The sequence below is a fragment of the Pan troglodytes genome, chromosome 1 (assembly GCF_028858775.2).
Source record: "Pan troglodytes isolate AG18354 chromosome 1, NHGRI_mPanTro3-v2.0_pri, whole genome shotgun sequence".
Lineage (NCBI taxonomy): Eukaryota > Metazoa > Chordata > Mammalia > Primates > Hominidae > Pan > Pan troglodytes.
The window spans coordinates 168699545-168719829 of NC_072398.2; the positions used below are offsets into that span (position 1 = coordinate 168699545).

The 20285-nt window shown below is 45.4% G+C and overlaps 1 protein-coding gene across 6 annotated transcripts in view; it reads left to right on the forward strand.

Moving 5' to 3' along the window:
* Nucleotides 1–20285, forward strand: part of KANK4 (KN motif and ankyrin repeat domains 4) — a 92064-nt gene that overhangs the window by 31161 nt on the left and 40618 nt on the right. For 2 of the 6 annotated variants that reach the window (XM_003949429.6, XM_024346237.3), the window contains exon 2: nucleotides 14866–14951. In XM_003949429.6, the coding sequence (XP_003949478.3) occupies nucleotides 14936–14951 (16 nt within the window). In that variant the 5' untranslated portion in view covers nucleotides 14866–14935. Of the gene's footprint in view, nucleotides 1–7949; nucleotides 9533–10190; nucleotides 10296–10467; nucleotides 10685–13367; nucleotides 13477–14865; nucleotides 14952–20285 lie in introns of those variants that run through there. The other 4 variants (XM_016919696.4, XM_016919695.4, XM_016919697.4 and 1 more) reach the window with 4 other exon arrangements.

A 20285-nucleotide genomic window follows, 5' to 3' on the forward strand; every position in this document is an offset into this window, starting at 1 on the left:
TGAATTCCTAGGAAACATTTACTCCAAGTTGTGGTTTCCAAGCCCTCTGGACTGTAGCCCAGTTCAGGGGAGCAAAAGACTTTGTGGCCCACTGAGTCCACTCACTCCTACTTTGCAGTGGGAAAGAATTTGGTAGTAACAAAGGATTAAAGGAGAAGAGAAAACTAATCAAAGTAATGCAGCAAATACTCAGGACAACAATCAACAGAAACTCCTAAAAGTAATTTTATAATTAATGTAAATTAATAGAGTAGAAGCAGTTTAAAACCAAGAGATTGCCGATGCTGAGTTGTAGCCATTAAGGGTCATGGTTGCAAACACCAGAACCTGCTCTAGCAGGCCTATCTATTTATAATAGAAGAGGAATTTATTAAGGGATATGAAGTAGCTGAACATCACGCCACCGTCTCCCCATAGTCACTTGCTGTAAATTCCAGTTTCAATCTTGGGGAAGTGGGTCTTCTGAGAAGGAAATAACCAAGTATAGGAAGGGTGTTCACAAAAGTGCTGGGTAGCTGAAGAAAAGCACACAACAAATGTCTTCTGCACTAATAACAAAACGCCCTTCCTGAGAATTGGAATTCCACCTCTTAGGCTGGGTGCATACACAGGAGTTCCGCTGTATTGTTTAGTGATGGATGGTGGTCACCCTTCTTTACAGAATAGAAAATGAATATTCTCAGTAAACTCTTCTAACACACTAATTTTTGTTTATTAATGCCAAGGCTTATTAACCCTCAATAACTCACATATTATGTTCCTAGTTCCTTATAAAAATGAATTCCCATGTAATACACTTGCTTGTAAGAATTGAAGAGAATACACATATTTGAGATGCATTTTTTATTCTTTTAGAAACCCTTAGTTTCTATCACTGGGCCAGGGACTCTGCTTTGAGAATTATAGATTTAAAGAATTGAGGCCGGGCATGGTGGCTCACACCTGTAATCCCAGCACTTTGGGAAGCCGAGGCCGGTAGATCATCTGAGATCAGGAGTTCGAGACCAGCCTGGCCAACATGCCAAAACCCCATCTCTACTAAAAATACAAAAAAAAAAAAAATTAGTGGGGTGTGGTGGTGCATGCCTGTAATCCCAGCTACTCAGGAGGCTGAGGCAGGAGAATCACTTGAACTTGGGAGGCAGAGGTTGCAGTGAGCCGAGATTGTGCCATTGTACTCCAGCCTGGGCAACAGAATGACACTCTGTCTCACACACACACACACACACACACACACACACACACAAAGATTGAGACACTTAATGGCAGGGGCATTTCTAGGGCCCTATTAAGAGATCTCTGGGAACTGTGAAAGACCCAGAAGAAGAAGGCTTGATTCTTGCTGTCAGGGAGCTTTCAGTCCAGCAAGAAGCATTAGGCAATTATCCAGTGACAAAGGTGGATGGCAGGATTAGACAGGGACCATGAGAAGAGTTAGTTAACTTGCCCAAGGTCTCAATATATAGGAAAAGCAGCATTTGAACCCGTGTCTGTTGGATTCCAAAGCTGACTTTTGCCACTACCCTGTCCAGCAGGCTGACAAATCAGTGATCAGCTGACTTCCTTGTGTAGAACAGGTGATCCAAAACATGTCCAGATATATCAAACTGAGATTTCTGAAGCCTTTCAGGGTTCACCTCCCATTAAAGTAGAGATTTGTCATTCTCAATTGGAGGAAGGCTTTTATAGTTACAAATTGGATTCCTAATCCCATGTGGCCTCACACCGATTAAAGAGTAGTTATTTACTATAGGATTTCAGGAATTAGAGAATTCTACACAAATAGGCTCTCCAGATGGCTTCCTGGGGGAAGTGGGGTCTGGTGAGAGGAATGGGTAGGATTTGAACAATAGGTAATATGGGGAAATACTGGTCTAGTCAAGTGGCACCATGTAAGGGCAGACATAAAACCTTGAAGGAGAGGCTTAGAGTGCAGTTCTCATTGAGAACTTGCCATACCTCCTGCGTGTTCACGTGTTTCTAGGGTCATGGTTATTAAGGAAGAAAACACAGAACGGGCCCTTGTATGGACTCTATTACCAAGGTACTGTGTGACATTGAAAACAGGGTTAGATTAGGTGACCTGAAAAAATCCTTTTTAGCTCTTGTGAACCTTGAAAACATCATGTTAAGTGAAAGAAGCTAGTCACAAAAGATCACAGTGTTGTATGATTCCATTTGTAGGCAGTGTCCTCAATCGGCAAATCTATACAGACAGAAAGTAAATTCATGGTTTCCTGGGGCTGGGAGGGAATGGGGAGTGGAGTGGAGGGAATAGGGAATAACTGCTAACGAGTAGGGCATTTCTTTTTGGGGTGGTGAAATGTTCTGGAAATAGAGGGTGATCTTTTCAACAAATGGTGCTGGGAAAACTGAATATTCCCATGCAAAAAAATACAGTTGTCTGAGTATGGTAGCTCACACCTATAATTCCAGCACTTTGGGAGGCCAAGGTGGGTGGATCACTTGAGGTCAGGGGTTCCAGACCAGCCTGACCAACACAGTGAAACCCCATCTCTACTAAAAATACAAGATTAGCCAGGCGTGGTGGTGCACACCTGTAATCCCAGCTACTTGGGAGGCTAAGGCAGGAGAATCACTTGATCCCGGGAGGTGGAGGTTGCATTGAGCTGAGATCACGTCATTGCACTCCAGCCTAGGTGACAGGGAGAGACTCTGTCTCAATAACCAAAAAAAAAATTAGGTGGACCTGGTGGTATGCACCTGTAGTGCCAGCTACTCAGAAGGCTGAGGTGAGAGGATTGCAGAGCCCAGGCGTTTGAGCCTGTGGTGAGCTATGATTGTGCCACTGCACTCCAGCCTGGGCAACAGAGTGAGACCCTGTCTAAAAAAATTAATTAGTTAAATTATACAAAAAAATGAAGCTGGAAGCTTATCTTATACCATATACAAGGTTATTGCAAAATATATCAAGAAGAAATTTTTTGCAAATCATATATCTGATAAGAGGTTAATATCCTGAATATGTGAAGAACTTGTACAACACAGCAACAACAAACAAACAAGCCAATTCAAAAATGGGTAAAGAACTTGAATGGACATTTCTCCAAAGATGATATACAAAAGCCAATAAGCACGTGAAAAAGATAGTTAACACAATTAGTCATTGGGGAAATGCAAATCAAAACCACAGTGAGATACCAATTCATACCTACTACACCTACTAGGATGGCTATAATTTAAGGCAAACAAACATAAACCAGGTGTTGGTGAGACCACAGAGAGATTGGAATGGCCAGGTGTGGTGGCTCCTGCCTGTAATCCCAGCACTCTGGGAGGCCGAGGCAGGCGGATCATGAAGTCAAGAGATCGAGACCATTCTGGCTAACGCGGTGAAACCCTGTCTCTACTAAAAATACAAAAAAAAAAAAAAAAATTAGCCAGGCATGGTGGCAGGTGCCTGTAGTCCCAGCTATTTGGGAGACTGAGGCAGGAGAATGGCGTGGACCCAGGAGGTGGAGCTTGCAGTGAGCCGAGATCGCGCCACTGCACTCCAGCCTGGGCGACAGAGTGAGACTCCATCTCAAAAAAAAAAAATCCTTTCCAGCTCTGACAGTCTCTGATCCATCCACCCATCCATCCATCTATTTATTTGATTCAACACGTTTTTATTGAATTCCCATCATGCTAAGTGTTAAAAATGGGGTGAGAAAGAAAACAAATATGATCCTTGCCCTTTCCTTGCTTCACATTGTGGGTTTTAAAAAGTAATCGTAGCCAAATGTATTGAGTGTTTATTATATCCTGGGCACCAGCACAAGCACTTTGCATCCCTTATCCCCTGCGGTCTTCACACGGTGTACTGAGCTGTGCTCTTCTTGAATAAGGACATTTTCTCAGGGTCATGCAGCCAGGATTTGAACCTGGCCTGTCTTACCTCAAAGCCCATGCAGCTGAGATCCAGCCACCTGGAAATGGGGTCTTCCCTGGAGACCTGAGTGAGGACCGTCTGTCAGGCTGGCTGCTGTGGTAGCATTGAAGGGAGAATTAAACAGGAGGTGGCATGACCCCCTCTAGGGAGGGGTTTGGAAAATAAGGTGCAAGTCAATGGACGTTTGTATAGCCATTTATAGTAATCATTACAAAGCAGGTAAAACTATACTTTTAAAAATGGCTATATAATAGAATTTTGAATACAAAATTGGATTTATAATTGAATTTATAATTGAATTTCTACTATTATATTAAAAATAACCAATGTATTTACTCATTGAACAGGACTATGTACCGGACTCTGTTCTAAGTGGTTTGCATGTAATGTCATCCTATTTAATCTTTCTGACAGCTCCGTGACTTATAGGAAATACTGCTAGTCTTATTTCACAAGCAAAGCAACTGAGGCACAGGGAGGTTCAGTAATGTGAGCAAGATTATACAGTCAGTCATTGGCAAAGCTGGCATTTCAGCTAGTACTTGACTTGGAGCCCAGGCTACAAGTCCACTATAGAACTTGCCCTTCAATTATGTTAAATATGCAAAATAGGTGATCATGAAAATTGCTGTAGCCAGGTGGCAGAATTATGTTGACTTCCCATCTCTTTCCCCCCAAATAATTTATTTTTTATTTTCCAAGAATACATCATAATAGTTATGATTCCTAGACCACCAAGGAAAGAAATCACATGTGACTATGACCTTTTTTTGTCTTCTTCTGTCTTCACCATTGTATTTTGCTGCATTCGATTTTGAATTCCCCTATGCACATGCACAAACTGGACAGTGCCATTGGACACGCAGGCAGTGTACTGGGAGACAGTCGTGGTGTGCTCAGAGGTATTGCCACGGCCTGAAGTTCCTCTCTTGGCCACAGCTGCCCCTACTCTGCTGCAATCTTCTGGGGAGGGTGAGTCCCCTCCTCATCAACACTGAGGCTCTTTGAAAAAAACATTTTTCTAACTCATAAGAGAGTCTGCTGTACCATGGTTAAGAGCAGCATATTAGCATCAGAAAAACATGGATTCGAATCTTGGCTCTGATGGTCTCGATACCTGGGCAAGTGCTTTAGGCCTCTGCTTTGACTTTGGACAATAGAAGTAACAGTACGCAGGGGTGTCCAAGGGAGAGAATGCACTCACGGGTTCTTAATTTCTGTTTCTGGTTAGGCCAGTAAAGACCTTTCCTCATCCCTCTTTTCCACTTATCACTAGAGACAGAAACTAAAACCCATGGCTTCAGGCACTAAAAGCCTAAAACAAAACAAAACAGAACAACAACAAAAAAAGGCGAGTTGGACAAGCTTGGCAGAGTTTTTTTGGGAATAGGGTGCTGTTTGGATTGGACCAGCGTACCCGGCTCATTGTAGGGTATGGCATGTCAAGATTTATCTGACATCTTTTTTATTAATTTGTGAGGTTATACATTTCTCAAATATTAACCATTTGTATTTCTTCTTTGATGAATTGCCTGCTCATGCCACTTCCTCATTTGGCAACTGGCAGTTTGATTTTACGGTATGTTTAAGTCAAGGACCAAGAACATTTTGGAAGCATCCAAATGAAAAAAGAGATGTGGAGTGGGGGTCTTTTTCCTTGCAAGTCTAATGCCTTTTTTCCCTCCAAGGAGCATTTTTCATTGGTGAATGCAGCCTCTTCTCTCCCTACAACTGGCCCGGCTTCTTCCCTCAGAAAATTACATCTGCTTTGTAGAGTCAATCTTTAGAATAGCTGATTTCCCTCCTGGATGGCTGCACCTACAGGTCTCACATGCATAATTTCTTTCTCTGCCTATTTAAGTTGCATTCTGTGGGAATGACTGTGTCTGTGACCAGTCTGCTCAGAGAAGCTCTATTTGAGTGTGTGAATACCTAACAAGCGTGCCCTTCTCAGCCCTGTGCAGTCATACAGCCTACCAAAGCGCTGACCTTTCTGAGTAAAGTGCAAAAGCCTAAGGGATTGCTTAGATAAAAGGCGCATTCTTCGGATAGCTGAACCTCTTTTCCCCTCTGGCCTAGCCCCCATCTTGCTGGACTTGGACAGTTCACCTTTTTTTCCATCATGGGGCAGAAGAGACCTGGGCCATAGAAGTTGAGCATTTCTAAATTGCAAAAGGAGCCAAACCTCCCTCCGGTCCCGTGATTCTTGTCGGGAAAGTTCTTGTGGATAAACGTGTTTGGTTCAGGAGATGGTCTGTGTGGCTTGATAGGAGCATGAAGCTGGCTGCTGGTCTTAAGACATACGTCTGAGTAAGGCATAGGGGTGGGGGATGCTGGTATCCCAGACATGGCAAAACTATGGGGAGAATTCCCCCCGAAAAAGCACACTCCTCTAGAGAAAGTGGCTGTGGCTTCTCATGAAAACCTTCCCTCAAGGTGAGGCCAACTTGTGCCTGGACAGCACCAGCATTGAAGCTTGTATCCTGCTATTTGTGTGTCCTCTGAATTCCCCTGCATGTCTGGTTCAGGATGTGTGGTTTAGCAGAAAGAGTATTGGACTGGGAGACAGACTATATGGGTTTGAGTTGAGGCTTTGCCCTTTTTTTCTTTTTCCTTTTTTTAGATCTGTAACCTTGGGAACAGGTTGTTTCCTCATTTGGAAAATAGAGGATAACATTCTCTGTTCTGCTCACCTCCCTGCTTGACCATGAGTTCAAATGAGTGTCCTGGGTAAAGTTATCAAGACAGAAGAATTTCTTCTCCCCTTAGAGACACAGACAGTGGGCACAGTGCCTGTCCCAGCACCTTATGCTGAGCCCAAGAACTGAGCCTGTGTTAGTCCATTTTGCATCATTATAAAGAAATACCTGAGACTTGGGTAATTTATAAAGAAAAGAGGTTTATTTTGGCTCACAGTTCTTCAGGCTGGCAAGATGCACGGTGCTGGCTTCTGCTTCTGGTGAAGGCTCAGGAAGCTTCCAATCACGGTGGAAAGCAAACAGGGAAAAGACGTGTCACGTAGTGAGACAGGGAGCAAGAGAGAGGAGGCCATGCCTGGCTCATTTAACCAGCTCAACCAGCTCTCATGTGAACTAAGAGAGTGAGAACTCATTGTCATGGGGAGGACACCAAGCCATTCATGAAGGATCCACCTGCGGATCACCTGAGGTCAGGAGTTTGAGACCACACTGGCCAACCTGGCAAAATCATTTCTATTAAAAATACAAAAATTAGCCAGGCATGCCTGTAGTCCCTGCTGCTCAAGAGGCTCAGGCAGGAGAATCACTTGAACCTGAGAGGTGGAGGTTGCAGTGAGCTGAGACCGCGCCACTGCACTCCAGCCTGGGCGACTCCTTCTCAAAAAAAATTTAAAAAAATAAAAAGGATCCAGCTTCATGGCCTCATGATCCAGACACCTTCTACTAGGCCCACTTCGAACATTGGAGGTCACATTTCAACATGAGATTTTGGAGGGGACAAAACATGCAAACCTTTCCCCAGAAGGAGGAGGTCTGGGTAAGTCAAGGGAATGTGATGAGGGAGTGTGGATGTGTGGATGGGTGCGTCTTGTGTGTGTGTGTGTGTGTGTGTGTGTGTGTGTGTATCTTCTGTCCTGGCATCAGAGCCAAGCTAATTGGTGGCACTGTTGCAGGGACTACTATAGGTAGAACTAATTTGAAAAACCAAAATCTAAAATGCCTCAAAATCCTGAAATTTTTTGAGCACTGACATGACACTATAGGTGGGAAATTCCACATTTGACCTCTTGTGACAGGTCACAGTCAAAGTGCAGTCAAAACTTTGTTGCATGCACAAAATTATTTCAAATATTATGTTTAAAATTACCTTGAGGCAGTGTGATATGGAATATATGAAACATGGATAAATTTCCTTTTTAGATTTGGGTCCCGTTCCCAAGATATCTCATTGTGTATATGCAAATATTCCAAAATCCAGAACAATTCGAAATCCATAAAACCTCTGGTCTCAAGCATTTCGGATAAAAGATACTCAACCCATACCTTCCCTCATTCTGTAGTCTTTTAAAATCCGATAAGAGGCCTGGAGGCTATGGGAATAGCAGAGTGCTCCCTCGACATATAAGAAAGTGGCTGGAGAGGTCGCCTGTGTTCAGAGCTTCTGGGATTGTAGATAAGTTCAGTTCACAAACTTTATGGAGCAGTTAGCCTGTGATGCTGGCCAGGAGACAGATACAGAAGCAGCAATTAGAATATGATGTCACATGTTGCAGTAGCAAGCAGACAGGGACAGTCGCAGCTGGAAGGATGGTCACTGCACTTGGGGATGTCTGAGTGGAGGAACTGGACGGGCAGAGAAAGTGAACAGCATTCCAGGTAGAATGTGGGGTCTTGCAGGCAAGGCATGGCTCTGGAGGAAAACCTCTCACCTATCTGTCCTGGATAAGGAAGAATTTATCCCAGGAGAGGGAAAGAAAGTGCTTATCTTGCTCACATAGATAGACCAGAGGGGAAGGGCAGATGGCTGGAAAGGCGTCGGACCTGGTAACATGGAGGGCTTTTCTTCCATCTGCATCTTAGAGAAATGCTGCGTGCCTCCAGCTGTTCTCTAGCCAGTTTAGAAAGGATAGTCAATGATCATTTGAAGTGTATCAGAGAAGCAGTTTGCTCCGCAGTATATTTTTTCTATACCCTTAGAGTTCAAGGTATACTTTGGATTCTTTTTTTATTCTGATGATTGGTCTGCGTACTCAGCTAACTGGAAAAATACTTTTACCAGTTGAGAAAAGTGATGTTGGTATTCCATAGACTTGCCTACCACCACGTCATCCTGTGTACTTTGCAAAGTCTCCTAACCTCCATCTTGAGCAAGAGTCTCTAGAATCTTCCAAGAAAAGTAAGGAACTTGATCCAGGGCAATGGGAAGAACAGAGAACTTTACCCCCAGGACACTCTGCTCTTGGATGACCCAAGAGAAACCACTTAGACTGTCTCTCATTTTCTTCACCTTTACAATGGGGAGATTCATCCCTGGTCTGGCTGCTTCAAGCATTGATGCAAGGATAAATGAGACACAGGACGGAAAGTGCTTTGCAAGTGTACCAGGCTCGATGCAGGCAGCGTTTCAGGGTGACACTCCTTGCCAGCATCAATTTCAGCATGGGTTAGACAGGAACCTGCTCTGGTCTTGGAAGGCACATCCAGACAGTCAGTGTCAGTGAAGGTCAGGGCTGCATGTGATGTGTCTTACTGTGAGGCTTCATTTCCCAGCACAGCCTCACTTGGTTAGAGCACCAGGAGGCGAAGGAACAAGGTCCCTCTAATCCTTTTACTGAGTCTGCATAAAGGAACCGAGACGCTTTCCTGGCCCCTCTTGGACCATCCCCGCTCCTTCAGGTCCGGGAGCAGCACAGGGTTTGGAGAGTGTAGAGTCTGGTGCCTGCACCTCACACCTGTCTCTGCTCCTAAGAACTGCAGCAGCTTTGGGCTGTAGGAAGACCCTCCACTGTGCTTGCCCGGGACACTCTGAAACCTTGCTCCTCTGGCAGCTGCCTGCTCCCTGGCTCCTGCATCCCGCCTCTCGGAGTCTCTGGTCTGCGCTGCAGTTAGAAACCCTGCCTGGAAGTGGATCCACTGAACAGTAATTTGGTCGTCACAGCAGGTACTTCCTTGCTTTTTCATTCCTGCCAGAACTGGGCGTGTTTTGGTGCTCTAGGGCAGCAGATTGGTAGAGCAGCAGGAATAAGGAGCTGCCAGTCCAGCCCCAGGAATTTACTGGTCATTGTTTCTGTCTCGGCTCTGCCCCGACAGATTTCCGTTTGTTTAATGATCAGAGGCTTCATGTGGTCCTGGGGCCCCAGGAGGGGGTAGGGAAGGATGTTTCTAAAGCGGAGCCAGGAAGAAAGTGATGCACTACTGAAGGGTTTCAACTCTAAGGAGGCTACGTCCTCATTAGGAACAAATTCATTAATGAGCCACATCAGCTGCAGGGAGGAAGAAGCTCATAATTAATTATAGCTGCTCAGATGAGCTGCCAGATTCGGAGGAGTCAAGAAGGAAGATTGTGTGTTGTTTGGATGTCTCTAGATGTGTTCCTCGGAAGCGATGGCAGCTCTGGGAGCTAACTTTCTAGTTAAGGATTTGAGCGTTCTTCCTCTTTCTGCAAGATCCAGTCTTAGTTTATTGAGCAGTGAATTCGTTTCTGACCCCACTCACCTATTCCCGGGAGCAAAAAGGAAGTCAGTATTTGCTTTTCCAGCAAGGTCAGGGATCACCTGACCAAGTCCTTTAACAGCAGCGAAACAGACACAGCTGTGCTGAAGGCGCGAGCTATCAGCTCCGGCCCTGCAGCCGAAACCTGGCTTTCTGGGAAGGAAACGAGTCCTCCCTGCTGTGGGCTATGCAGCAGGAGGATGCAAGGGAAGGTAATGTGGGCACAGCGTTCCTCCCGACTGTTTTCTCTTCTTCATGAAGCTCCCGATTCAGCTGCTGCAATGCAGGCGAAAATGACAGACACTTGCAAAAAACGTGGGAATGGAGTTAATGAGATCGTGTTAATGTGTCATTTATTGAGCAGGACTTATCTCTGTTTGCCAGGTCGGCAGGAGGTGAGCCCACTGGAGAACTCAGTTGGCAGAATCTTTCTCAGTGCTTCTCACCTCCTCTGGTGTCCCGGCTTCGGCCCTCTCAATGTTTAGAAGCAGCGGTCAGATGCCTCCTGCTTCTTGGCACAGGGAATATTTGCACTTGAAAGGCCGGGGTCCTGGGATGGGGAAACAGGAAGCTCTCATCATCTTGGCATGATCAGTCCAAGGTACAGGTGATTTTTTTTTTTTTTCTTATGGAAAGAGTGCTTTGTCTTTGCAAGGGATCATGCAGGGATTGGCAGGGTTGTTGTTTGGTGAACTACCTTGCTAAATACTTGACTTTGTAAGGTTGAATTCTCCAAGAATTCTCGTGGCAATGAGGCTGAGACTTGAGCCAAGCTGTCTTTTCAAGGAAATCCAAGGTGCTATTTATTTTGGCATGCAGCCTGCTCTGGGATGAAATACCACATTTTTATTATTGCAGAATAAAAAGAGGTTTGAAGAGAACAAAAGTACAGAACCAGGTTTGTTTCAAGACTAAGTAAGGGAAGGTCTCTTTATATTTGGATTTGAGGTTAGAAATGAGCTTGAAAATGGCATCATAAAAGGAGTAAGTGTGGAGAGGAGAGGGTGCGGATAAATGCTGCAGGAGTTGGGCTTACCTGGGGAAACACATGCTCCTGGGCACTGAGGGTGGACCCAGCTGGAATGGTTTCCAGTCTGGCCTGGTAGCTGCACGTGGACTATCATCGCTGTCTGCCAAGTGACCACTTCTTTGCTGGATTTTTGAATGGTCAGCCTTGGTCCTCACCTCCTTACCGCCCCATAGGCTTGGAAAGGCACTGTGGAATGATGGAGTCACACAAGCTATCCTGCTCCTAATTAACTGGAGAACTTTGGATTAGCCACATGGACTCTTTGTGCCTTAGTTTCCTCATTTGTAACTTGGACATGTTCCTGTTTCCTAGGATTGCTTGTATGAGGATGAAATGAGAAAGTATACCCAGTAGCTGATTCCCAGTGTAAGTGCTTAGCTCTTGTTAGTTTCTTTCCATGGGTTCCCTTTGAAGACAGACAATTTTGTTCCTTTTATTTTGTTCATCTAAGAACCATGGACTGAGTGTCTGCCGTGAGTTAGACATGAGGAGTTGGGGGTGACATGGGAATAAGACTTGCAATAATTCTGACCTTCACAAGCTTACAGATTAGTAGGGGAGAAGAGCTAGAGAGAAAGCAAGCTATGTATGCCCAAAACATCTAGAATATGATGAGCTATGGAGAGAGGTTGGGCCCTAACTCTGGATCCTTGACCCTGGCATAGGACAAAAACAAATGAAAAGTAACATAATAACACCAGGTATTTAAAGGTTCTGAACAGTGGGGATACAACTTAACAGAATGGGTAAGAAATGGCTTTATGGTCGGGTGCCGTGGCTCACCCCTGTAATCCCAGCACTTTGGGAGGCCAAGGTGGGCGGATCACCTGAAGTCAGGAGTTCAAGGCCAGCCTGGCCAACATAGTGAAACCCCATCTCTACTAAAAATACAAAAATTAGCTGGGCATGGTAGCGCGCGCGACTGTAATCCCAGCTACTCGGGAGGCTGAGGCAGGAGAATGGCTTGAACCCAGGAGGCGGAGATTGCAGTGAGCTGAGATCAAAAGAAATGGCTTTATGTCAAAGCTTTAAATGCTCCAGAGAGTTGCAAAATTCCATTTTAAAGGGAAACTATGTCCCATAAAGCTATTTTCATATTCTGTTTTATTGCAAACAAGGTAGCATGCATATGTTGATGTGGCAGTTATTTTTACCTAACCTAACCACACTGAGCATTGCCCACTGGAAGGAAACTCCCTTAGCTAAGCTCCACGATGTCTGTTGCTAGGACCATGGAGGAAAGTGCGGAAGGCTGGGGGTGGGAGTCGGGGCTGGAAGTGGTGACTTGTGCACACGACAGATCCCTCCTTCCTTCCTTCCTGTATTATGAGCCCTTTAGAGTAAAAAGTTGCCGAGAAACCCCTCCTTTGAGAGTTGGGTGTCAGCTCCACTTAATTTCTGTAGCCTTGAAATGATTAATTTTACTGAAATCCAAGTCTAAGAGAAATCCAAGTCTAAGAGAAATCTTCGAGGTCTCTACAGAGTTCTTTTTAATGAAATTTGACCTAATGTGTGCTGAATAATTCTTTAAAATCATATGATCTGATATACGACGGGCTGAATTCCTAATTCTAACCAAAGGCTAGGCGTGTGATTGAAAAGTCCCTAGGCTGATGATGAGAGTTTGTGAAGCCAAAAGTCCAGCTGTACCCAAGTGGCCCCCTCCTCTGCAGTAGGAGCTTCTCCAGCCTTGGAGAAGCAGAGCTCTCCTTTGGCTCAGGAGGCTTTACAAGAGAGCAGTTCTCCTCTAAGCCCAGAGGCTTTTTGTGTTTACTGTGGGAGAGGCAGAGAAACACCAGTCAGAAGCATTTCCCCTCACAGGGGGAACTAAAGATCAGTCATAGTGTCAGGGAACCCGGCTGACTTACAGGGTGGACAAAGGCTTACAAATCACTTTTGTTCCCAACCGAGGCTTGGAGTCGGCTAGACTTGAGAGCACATCCTGCTACAACACTTGCTTGTTATGTGACATGGATCAGCCCTGTCAACTCTCTCAGCCTCAGTCTCCCTCCCTTAAAAATAGGAATAATAATAATCCTCTTTGGGTGATGGTGTAAAGATTGCATGAGATAATTCATGAATGTCAAGTACTCCCAGCTCTGCCTGTTGCTTAGTAATGTTACAGGGGTGGGAGGGAGAGGGGAGCGGGAGCAGGAGCAGGAGGGGCTGCGATGGTGGAGATGAAGGGTCAAGCTTAGGGTTTGCCACCTCACTCTTTTCTTCTGCAGGCTTCACCTGCCACTGCCTCCTGCATGCCAGCATCGCCTGCTGCAGACTGCAGAGCTGGGGTGGTGAGAGAGGCAGCGGTGTTCTCTGCCTGGGAGCCTTCTCTTTATAACAAGGGCAAGCCTGCCTCACCCCAGGTTAGAACCTTCCACACCTCTCCACCGTCTGCCTCCTTGGCGGCCACTCTCAGCCTCTGCAAGACCACCTACACTCTCAGCTCCCTTGTCCCTAACTTCTCTAGCTCTTTGTTTTCAACAAACCAGGATGTGCTGGTGCACTGCCTGCTGCCTCAGAGGTAAGCAAGGTACTCAGTGTGCCAATCCTTCTGCAAGGATTGTCTCTGCTTCTAGAAAACATGCCTGCCCTTTGGGGCTCCATCCACCTGGATAGGGCAAGGCCTGTCTGGCAGCTGCTTGGCAAACGGGCTGGAGGAGATGAGGCAGAAGCAGCACTCGCAGGAAGAAGTGATGCTAAACTTTCTGGTGGCAAACTTTGGCATTTCTCTCTTATTTGACAGGCCTCATCTTTTCCAGCCCTCTTCTCCAGTTACTTGTTTGTCCCCTTTTTTCCATCCTTGGTTTCTGGGGGCCACCCATCATCCTTTTCTTTCACTGTCAGTTTCTCCCAGTCCTTCCCTCATCACTGGTTCACTTTCCTGGTCTGGAGTTCATTGTCAAGCACATTGGAATTCCTAAAACAACCCTGCTTCCACTGCTGCGGTGTCACAGATAATTCATTATTCTGATGTATGTGGAGTTACAATCATAAAAAGCCAATTTCCTGGGTGATTTATTGTAATGGGGGCAGGAGCTAGGATGTTTACCATTTGAAGAAAGAGTCCTGGAAATGGATTAAAACTTTGGGGAGAATTTATGGTCAAACCTCAAGGCACACTAATTCAGAGCCAGGGCAATATTCTGCTTGAATAGTTACCCATGTCTTCAGGCCACCCAGGTTGAACTTCCCCTTGTTCTGCCCATGGTTAGAAATCACCTCTAAGTAGCAGCTCCCTGTCAGTACTTGCAATTATGTCATCTCTGTCTTCTGTTTGATTGACATGTCACACATCATTTATAGGTACTCTGATTCCAGCTTTTTCGCAAAGTGGATTATAAGTCCCTTCCCAGGATGGGGATAGGTAGATTTCAACTCTTGAGATTATGGAAAGAGCCCTGTGCTGGTATCAGAAGCCTGGGTCTGATACTAGCACCTTCACGAATAGTCTGAGACACCTTAGAGCAATTAACTCCTCAGCCTCAGTTTCCTCATCTGCCAAGCAAGACTGCTGGACCAAATACTTCCACTTCTTTTCATGTCAACTATTGCTAATATTCCATGAAGAAACACCCAGAATTGGGCTCTAGAAATGTGTACAGGTTTTTAATCTTCCTCCTTGGAGGGCTGTGAGCTCATGGGCACCCTGGGAGAAAGGCAGGGATGGATGTTACTTTGTTTAGTGCTGTGTTTCCCCAATACTTATCAAACTCTAATGAGAGTCACCACTTCTGTATCCTCCTTTCTTTCAGAACCTTCAACAAGTTTTACAGACTCATTGGATGAAGAGTGCCTGAGACACTGAGGGTCAGCGCTCCAAAGATGGAGAAGACAGATGGTAGGCAAGCTGCTTTGTAGGGCCTGGTTTAAGATAAGCACTTGGGCTGGGAAAGAATTGTTGCCACAAATCCTGGAAATAGCCTAGGAAAGGCCTGCAGGAGATATCCCTCAAACAGGCAGTGCTGGTAGGCTCAAGCATGTATTTCAGATTTTGTGTATCTCCAGCCCTAGCCTAGGAAAGAGGCACAATATGGTAAGCCTCCATTTATACCTAAGTGATTCTACAAGTCATTTAATGTCTTTGATCCTCAATCCTCACATGTATCAGTTAGCTTTGCTGTGTAACAAACAGCCCAACAATTTAGTCACTTAAAGATGTTAATTATTTCTCAAAAGATTCTGTGTGTTAGCAGGGCCATTATTCTGGTTTGGGCTGGCATGGATGATCTTTTCTGGGTTCATTCACATGTCCATGGGCTTCTGGGTGACTTGGCTGGGAGCTGGATGGCTTAGAACGGCCACACTCACATATCTGGGGTATCAGTAATGACTTGGCCATGTGTCTCTCATCATCCAGGAGGTTGGCTAGGGCTTGTTCACATGGTGACAGAAGAGTTCAAGCACAACACAAGAACAGACTGACTCCAATGTGCAGATAATGTTCCAATCTCTGCATATGTCATATTGCTGTTGACCCACTGGCCAACACAAGTCATAAGGCCATCATCTAGTGTCAGCGTGGTAGAGGAGTACCCCAAGGGTCAGATATTATTGTGGCTATCTTTGCAAACAGTTGACAACACCTTTTCTATAAACAGGTATTAATACTATTTCATAGGGTTGGTAAAGAACTAAATTACGTAATGCATGGAAAGTTGTTGAGTAACAACTACCTAGCATAATGAATGTCTGCATGTTCCCCTCTTCCTGTCCCCAGGAAACTTGTAGAAGGCCACAGTCTAGACCCCAGTCTCCTGACTTCTAATGAAATGTTTTTTTCTAGATCACCATATATCAGGAAAAAGAGAGCCTCTAATTCCCCTTGAATCACATGGTCCTTCACGGGCACGGGACTTAGGGACCTGACATTAGTTCCCGCCCTGCCTCTTCTTCCAAATGCAGTTCCCATTTATTTCAAGAGTTGCCTTTCTCCCCAGAGAGCTGCCTTTTCAGTGCATCCCTGGCAGTGGTCCCACAGAACACCCACTCATTCCCTCAAAGCTCCGGGGGCCTGTTAGCCCAGCTGCCTCTCAGTCCCTTCTCAGCACACTGGGGAGGTCTGCTGTCCATGTGATTGCCCATATGAGCCCAGGAAAGGCTCCCTCCTTTCAGCCATAGGCCTCCCAGAACAGGGACAAGCCTTCCCAGAGGGGAAGGCTTCCCTCCCTGTCTTGGCCTTTGGAAGAGTTTCATTTTACTCCCCTTCTTTCTGGCTTTATTTTCAGCCACTTTCTCTCTAGTTTCTGTTTCTCCCCATTTACTTCAGAGACTGAATATAGGCTTTTGAATTTCTCTTTCACACTCTAAATGCCTCTGGTTGGTTCGCTCACCTGCTTTACTTCACTTGTCCCTTCAGATAATTACTGTGATTCTCCCTCCTTACCTTGTCCCCTTGAAGTCCCCTTTTCTCTTGTCTGTGTGTAACTCTGAAGCTGACTGTGTTTGTAGGTCCTATACAAGGATCTAGTGATCTGTTGTTCTCTTAAGCAAGACTCCGTAGGGAATTCCAGGTAGCTCTGAGCCTCCTCTATCTTTCTTTTTTCTTCTCCCCAGACTCACTTTCCCACTTTGTCCAGAATTATTTTCTTGGACTCTCATTCACTCTTGAGCTGTAGGGAGACAGCACATGCTCAGTGAATCCTCGCCTGCCGCATTCAGAACCAGCCCATCCTTGCTGTTAGGGTCCTTCATTGAGCGCCTACTCTGGGCTGTGTTCTCTAGTGCATTTGTGCTAATAATGACAACAATTCTGTAAGTTAGGCATTATTATCTCCACTTTACAAATGGAGAAATCGAGGCAGAGGGAAATGAAATAATTGCCCCAGAATCACACAAGTGGGAGATGACAGCCAGGATTCAAATCCAGCCAGGTTGGCCGTGTGTTGGTTTATTTGATCTGAATTTCATTTTGAACAGAGTCAGGTCTTCCTAACTGATTCTCACCCTGGCCCAGTGCCTGGAATTCTGAGCTCCCGCATACCTGTCACCAGGTAGAATGAATAGGAGCAGAGCCGCATGTGAGGGTAGTCTCTCAGCTTATCAGCTCAAACTCCCTCATCAAAGCCCAGCATTCCTCTTGTGCTGGGAGAAAGAGAAGGAATGCAGAATGGCAGGTGGCAGGCAAGGCAGCATGATGGATCACTGTGTGTGTGTGTGTGTGTGTGTGTGTGTGTGTGTGTGTGCGCGCGCGCGCTAGCTTAGGAAAGCACCTATTAAACCTGCTATTAAACCCGTCATCCTTGGTAGCTGCTCAGCCTCACTTGCCCTCGTCTCCCTTGTGGAGGATTCTGCCTTTGAATCTGCTGTTTCTTATTTTATGCTATGATTGTATTTGTGCTCTGGACCTGCGCCCAGAGGCCGTTGGGCAAATCGGTGCATTTCTAGTGAATTGAGGCAATAAGCAGATAAATAATGCAGCCTCTCCTTTAGGAGAGCTCTTTGCCTTCTAGGTCATAAATCTGCTCTCTACTTAACTTTAGATAAATATCTCTTCTCTGTTTGGCCTGTCCTTATAATCTGTGGGGCTGTTGAGCAGACCAGTAGGTCTAAGAGTACAGCCAGTGCAACTTGGAAAACTAATGGAGAGAAATACAAGATATTGCTCTCATTTACTAAAATTGCCAGTGTGTTTCTTTGCGAGGGGATGGGAAGGTGGGGGAGCAAGTTGGTTAAAAAAAAATTGTGTGGGTCAGCCGGGCGTGGTGGCTCATGCCTGTAATCCCAGCACTTTGGGAGGCCGAGGCAGGTGGATCACCTGAGGTCAGGAGTTCAAGACCAGCCTGGCCAAAATGGTGAAACCCCCTTTCTACTAAAAATACAAAAAAAAATAGCCAGGCATGGTGGCACGCACCTGTAATCCCAGCTACTTAGGAGGCTGAGGCAGGAGAATCGCTTGAACCTGGGAGGCGGAGGTTGCAATGAGCCAAGATTGCACCATTGCACTCCAGCCTGGGCAACAAGAGCGAAATTCCATCTCAAAAAAAAAAAAAAAGAAAGAAAGAAAGAAAGAAAATGTGCCCCAGGAAACGCCACTATTTGCAACTTTTTTAAACCCGTCCCTTTCCCTCCATTACCTTGAGCTCCTCTCACCTTAACCATGTCAGCAGCCTCCCAGCTGATCTTGGGGCCTCTGGTTTGCCTTTCTGTTAATCCTTGGCAAGATGCTCTTTTTGAAATCACATTCAACCAAGTCACTCCCTTGTTTAAAACCCTTCAGTGACTCCCATGACCTAGAGTGTAAAGTCAAAGCTTGTTCGCGTGCATACAAGTTGCTCCATGATCTGGCTGTTGCTGTCCTTTCCAATTTTATCTTTCTCTACCATGTTTTAAGTACTGGCCATATCAGCTGCATTTATAGAACTTTGAAATACTGTGTGATTTCACCCTCCATCCCTTTGCACATTCTCTGTGGAGATCTAGATTTTCTGTCTTGGCTATCTATTGCTGCATAACAAGCCATCCTAAAACTTGGTGGCTTAATGCAATTATTTATTATTAATACAGGCTCAGTTCAGTGATTCTCACTTGGGGTCCCTCCTGTAGTTAAAGTCAGATGAAGACTGAAGACTTTTTTACTCATGCATGGCATCTGGGCTAGGATGACTGGAACTGCTTGGGGCTGACTGGGCATTTCCTTCCCTCCCTCCACTTGACCTTTCTGTGGGGCTGTTTGGGCTTCCTCACAACATGGCAGTCTCAGGAAAGGTGGACTTATTACATGGCAGCTGGCTTCCCAATAAGTGTGCATTGTAAAAGACCCAGGTGGAAGCTATGGGGCTTCTTATGACCTAGCCTTCAAGATCTCTCAGCATCTGCCATATTCTTTTGGTTAAAGCAGTTGCAGGCCAGCCCGGATTCAAAGGCCTGGAATTGTAGACTCCACCTTTAACTATAAAATAAGCTTGCTTGTCCAAAGAGGGTAGGAATTGGTGGTGGTCATCTTGAAGATAAATTGCTACAATGTCTTTTACTCTTTTGTTCTCCTGGCAAGTCCCTATTTGTTCATTTATCACCCAGTCTTATGTCACTTTTGTGTAAACTCATCCCTCTCCTACCTAGGAAAAATTGTTTTCCAAGTCCAAAAAAAATAATTCTGCAGAAACTAGAAAAATAAGTCAGGGAAGAAGCCTGTACTATAAGCATGCATCTGTTACTCTCCCTATCTCACTGCATTGTATGTGTTTGTGTCTCTCCTGCCTCATCATAAATCCTTTGAAGACAGAGGCTGAACCTGATTCATCTTGGTGTCCTTAGGGTCTAGCTTAGCACATAGGTGCTCAATAAATGGGCGGTTGAGGTAAGTGAATTGAATCACAGCTATTTTGTAATTTTAACCTAGGGTCTACTACCCTTAAAACCAAGCAATCAACCAGTCACAACATGTTTGTGGAGACCAGCAGTGAGTCATATAAGTCACTTTCCATTATGGGGCTTCCATTGTCTATATTTTGGGATTCCACAAAGATAAACTGAATGTTTATCATGTGTGAGGCATTGTCCAAAAGACTTTATTATTAATTAACTAGTCCTCACAATAGTCTTTTTTTTTTTTTGAGATGGAGTTTTGCTATCGTTGCCCAGGCTGGAGTACAATGGTGCGATCTCGGCTCACTGCAACCTTTGCCTCCTGGGTTCAAGCGATTCTCCCGCCTCAGCCTCCTGAGTAGCTGGGATTACAGGTGCCTGCCACCATGCCCGGCTAACTTTTTGTATTTTTAGTAGAGATGGGGTTTCACCGTGTTGGCCAGGCTGGTCTCGAACTCCTGACCTCAAGTGATCCACCTGCCTCGGCCTCCCAAAGAGCTAGGATTACAGGCATGAACCACCGCACCCGACCGTCCTCACAATAATCTTGTTTTACCTGTTATTATTCCCACTTTACAGATGATGAGACATAGGAAGGCTAAGTAACTTCCCCAAGGTCACACAGCAGAGATCTAGACCAGGCTCCAGAATCTGTATTCTGAACCTCTGTACTCTCCATTAACGTTCTCTCCTGAGCTCAATATTTTCAGAGCCTGTTTAGCATAATGTCACAGAGGTAATTAGGGGTGTCACATGAGGAATATTGAAGAAACAAAGACTATTTATCCTGAAGAAGAGGTTGCTTGGCAACAGGCCCCTATGGATGCAGATAGTCGAAGGACTGGCTTGTTTCCAGTGTCCTCTGTTG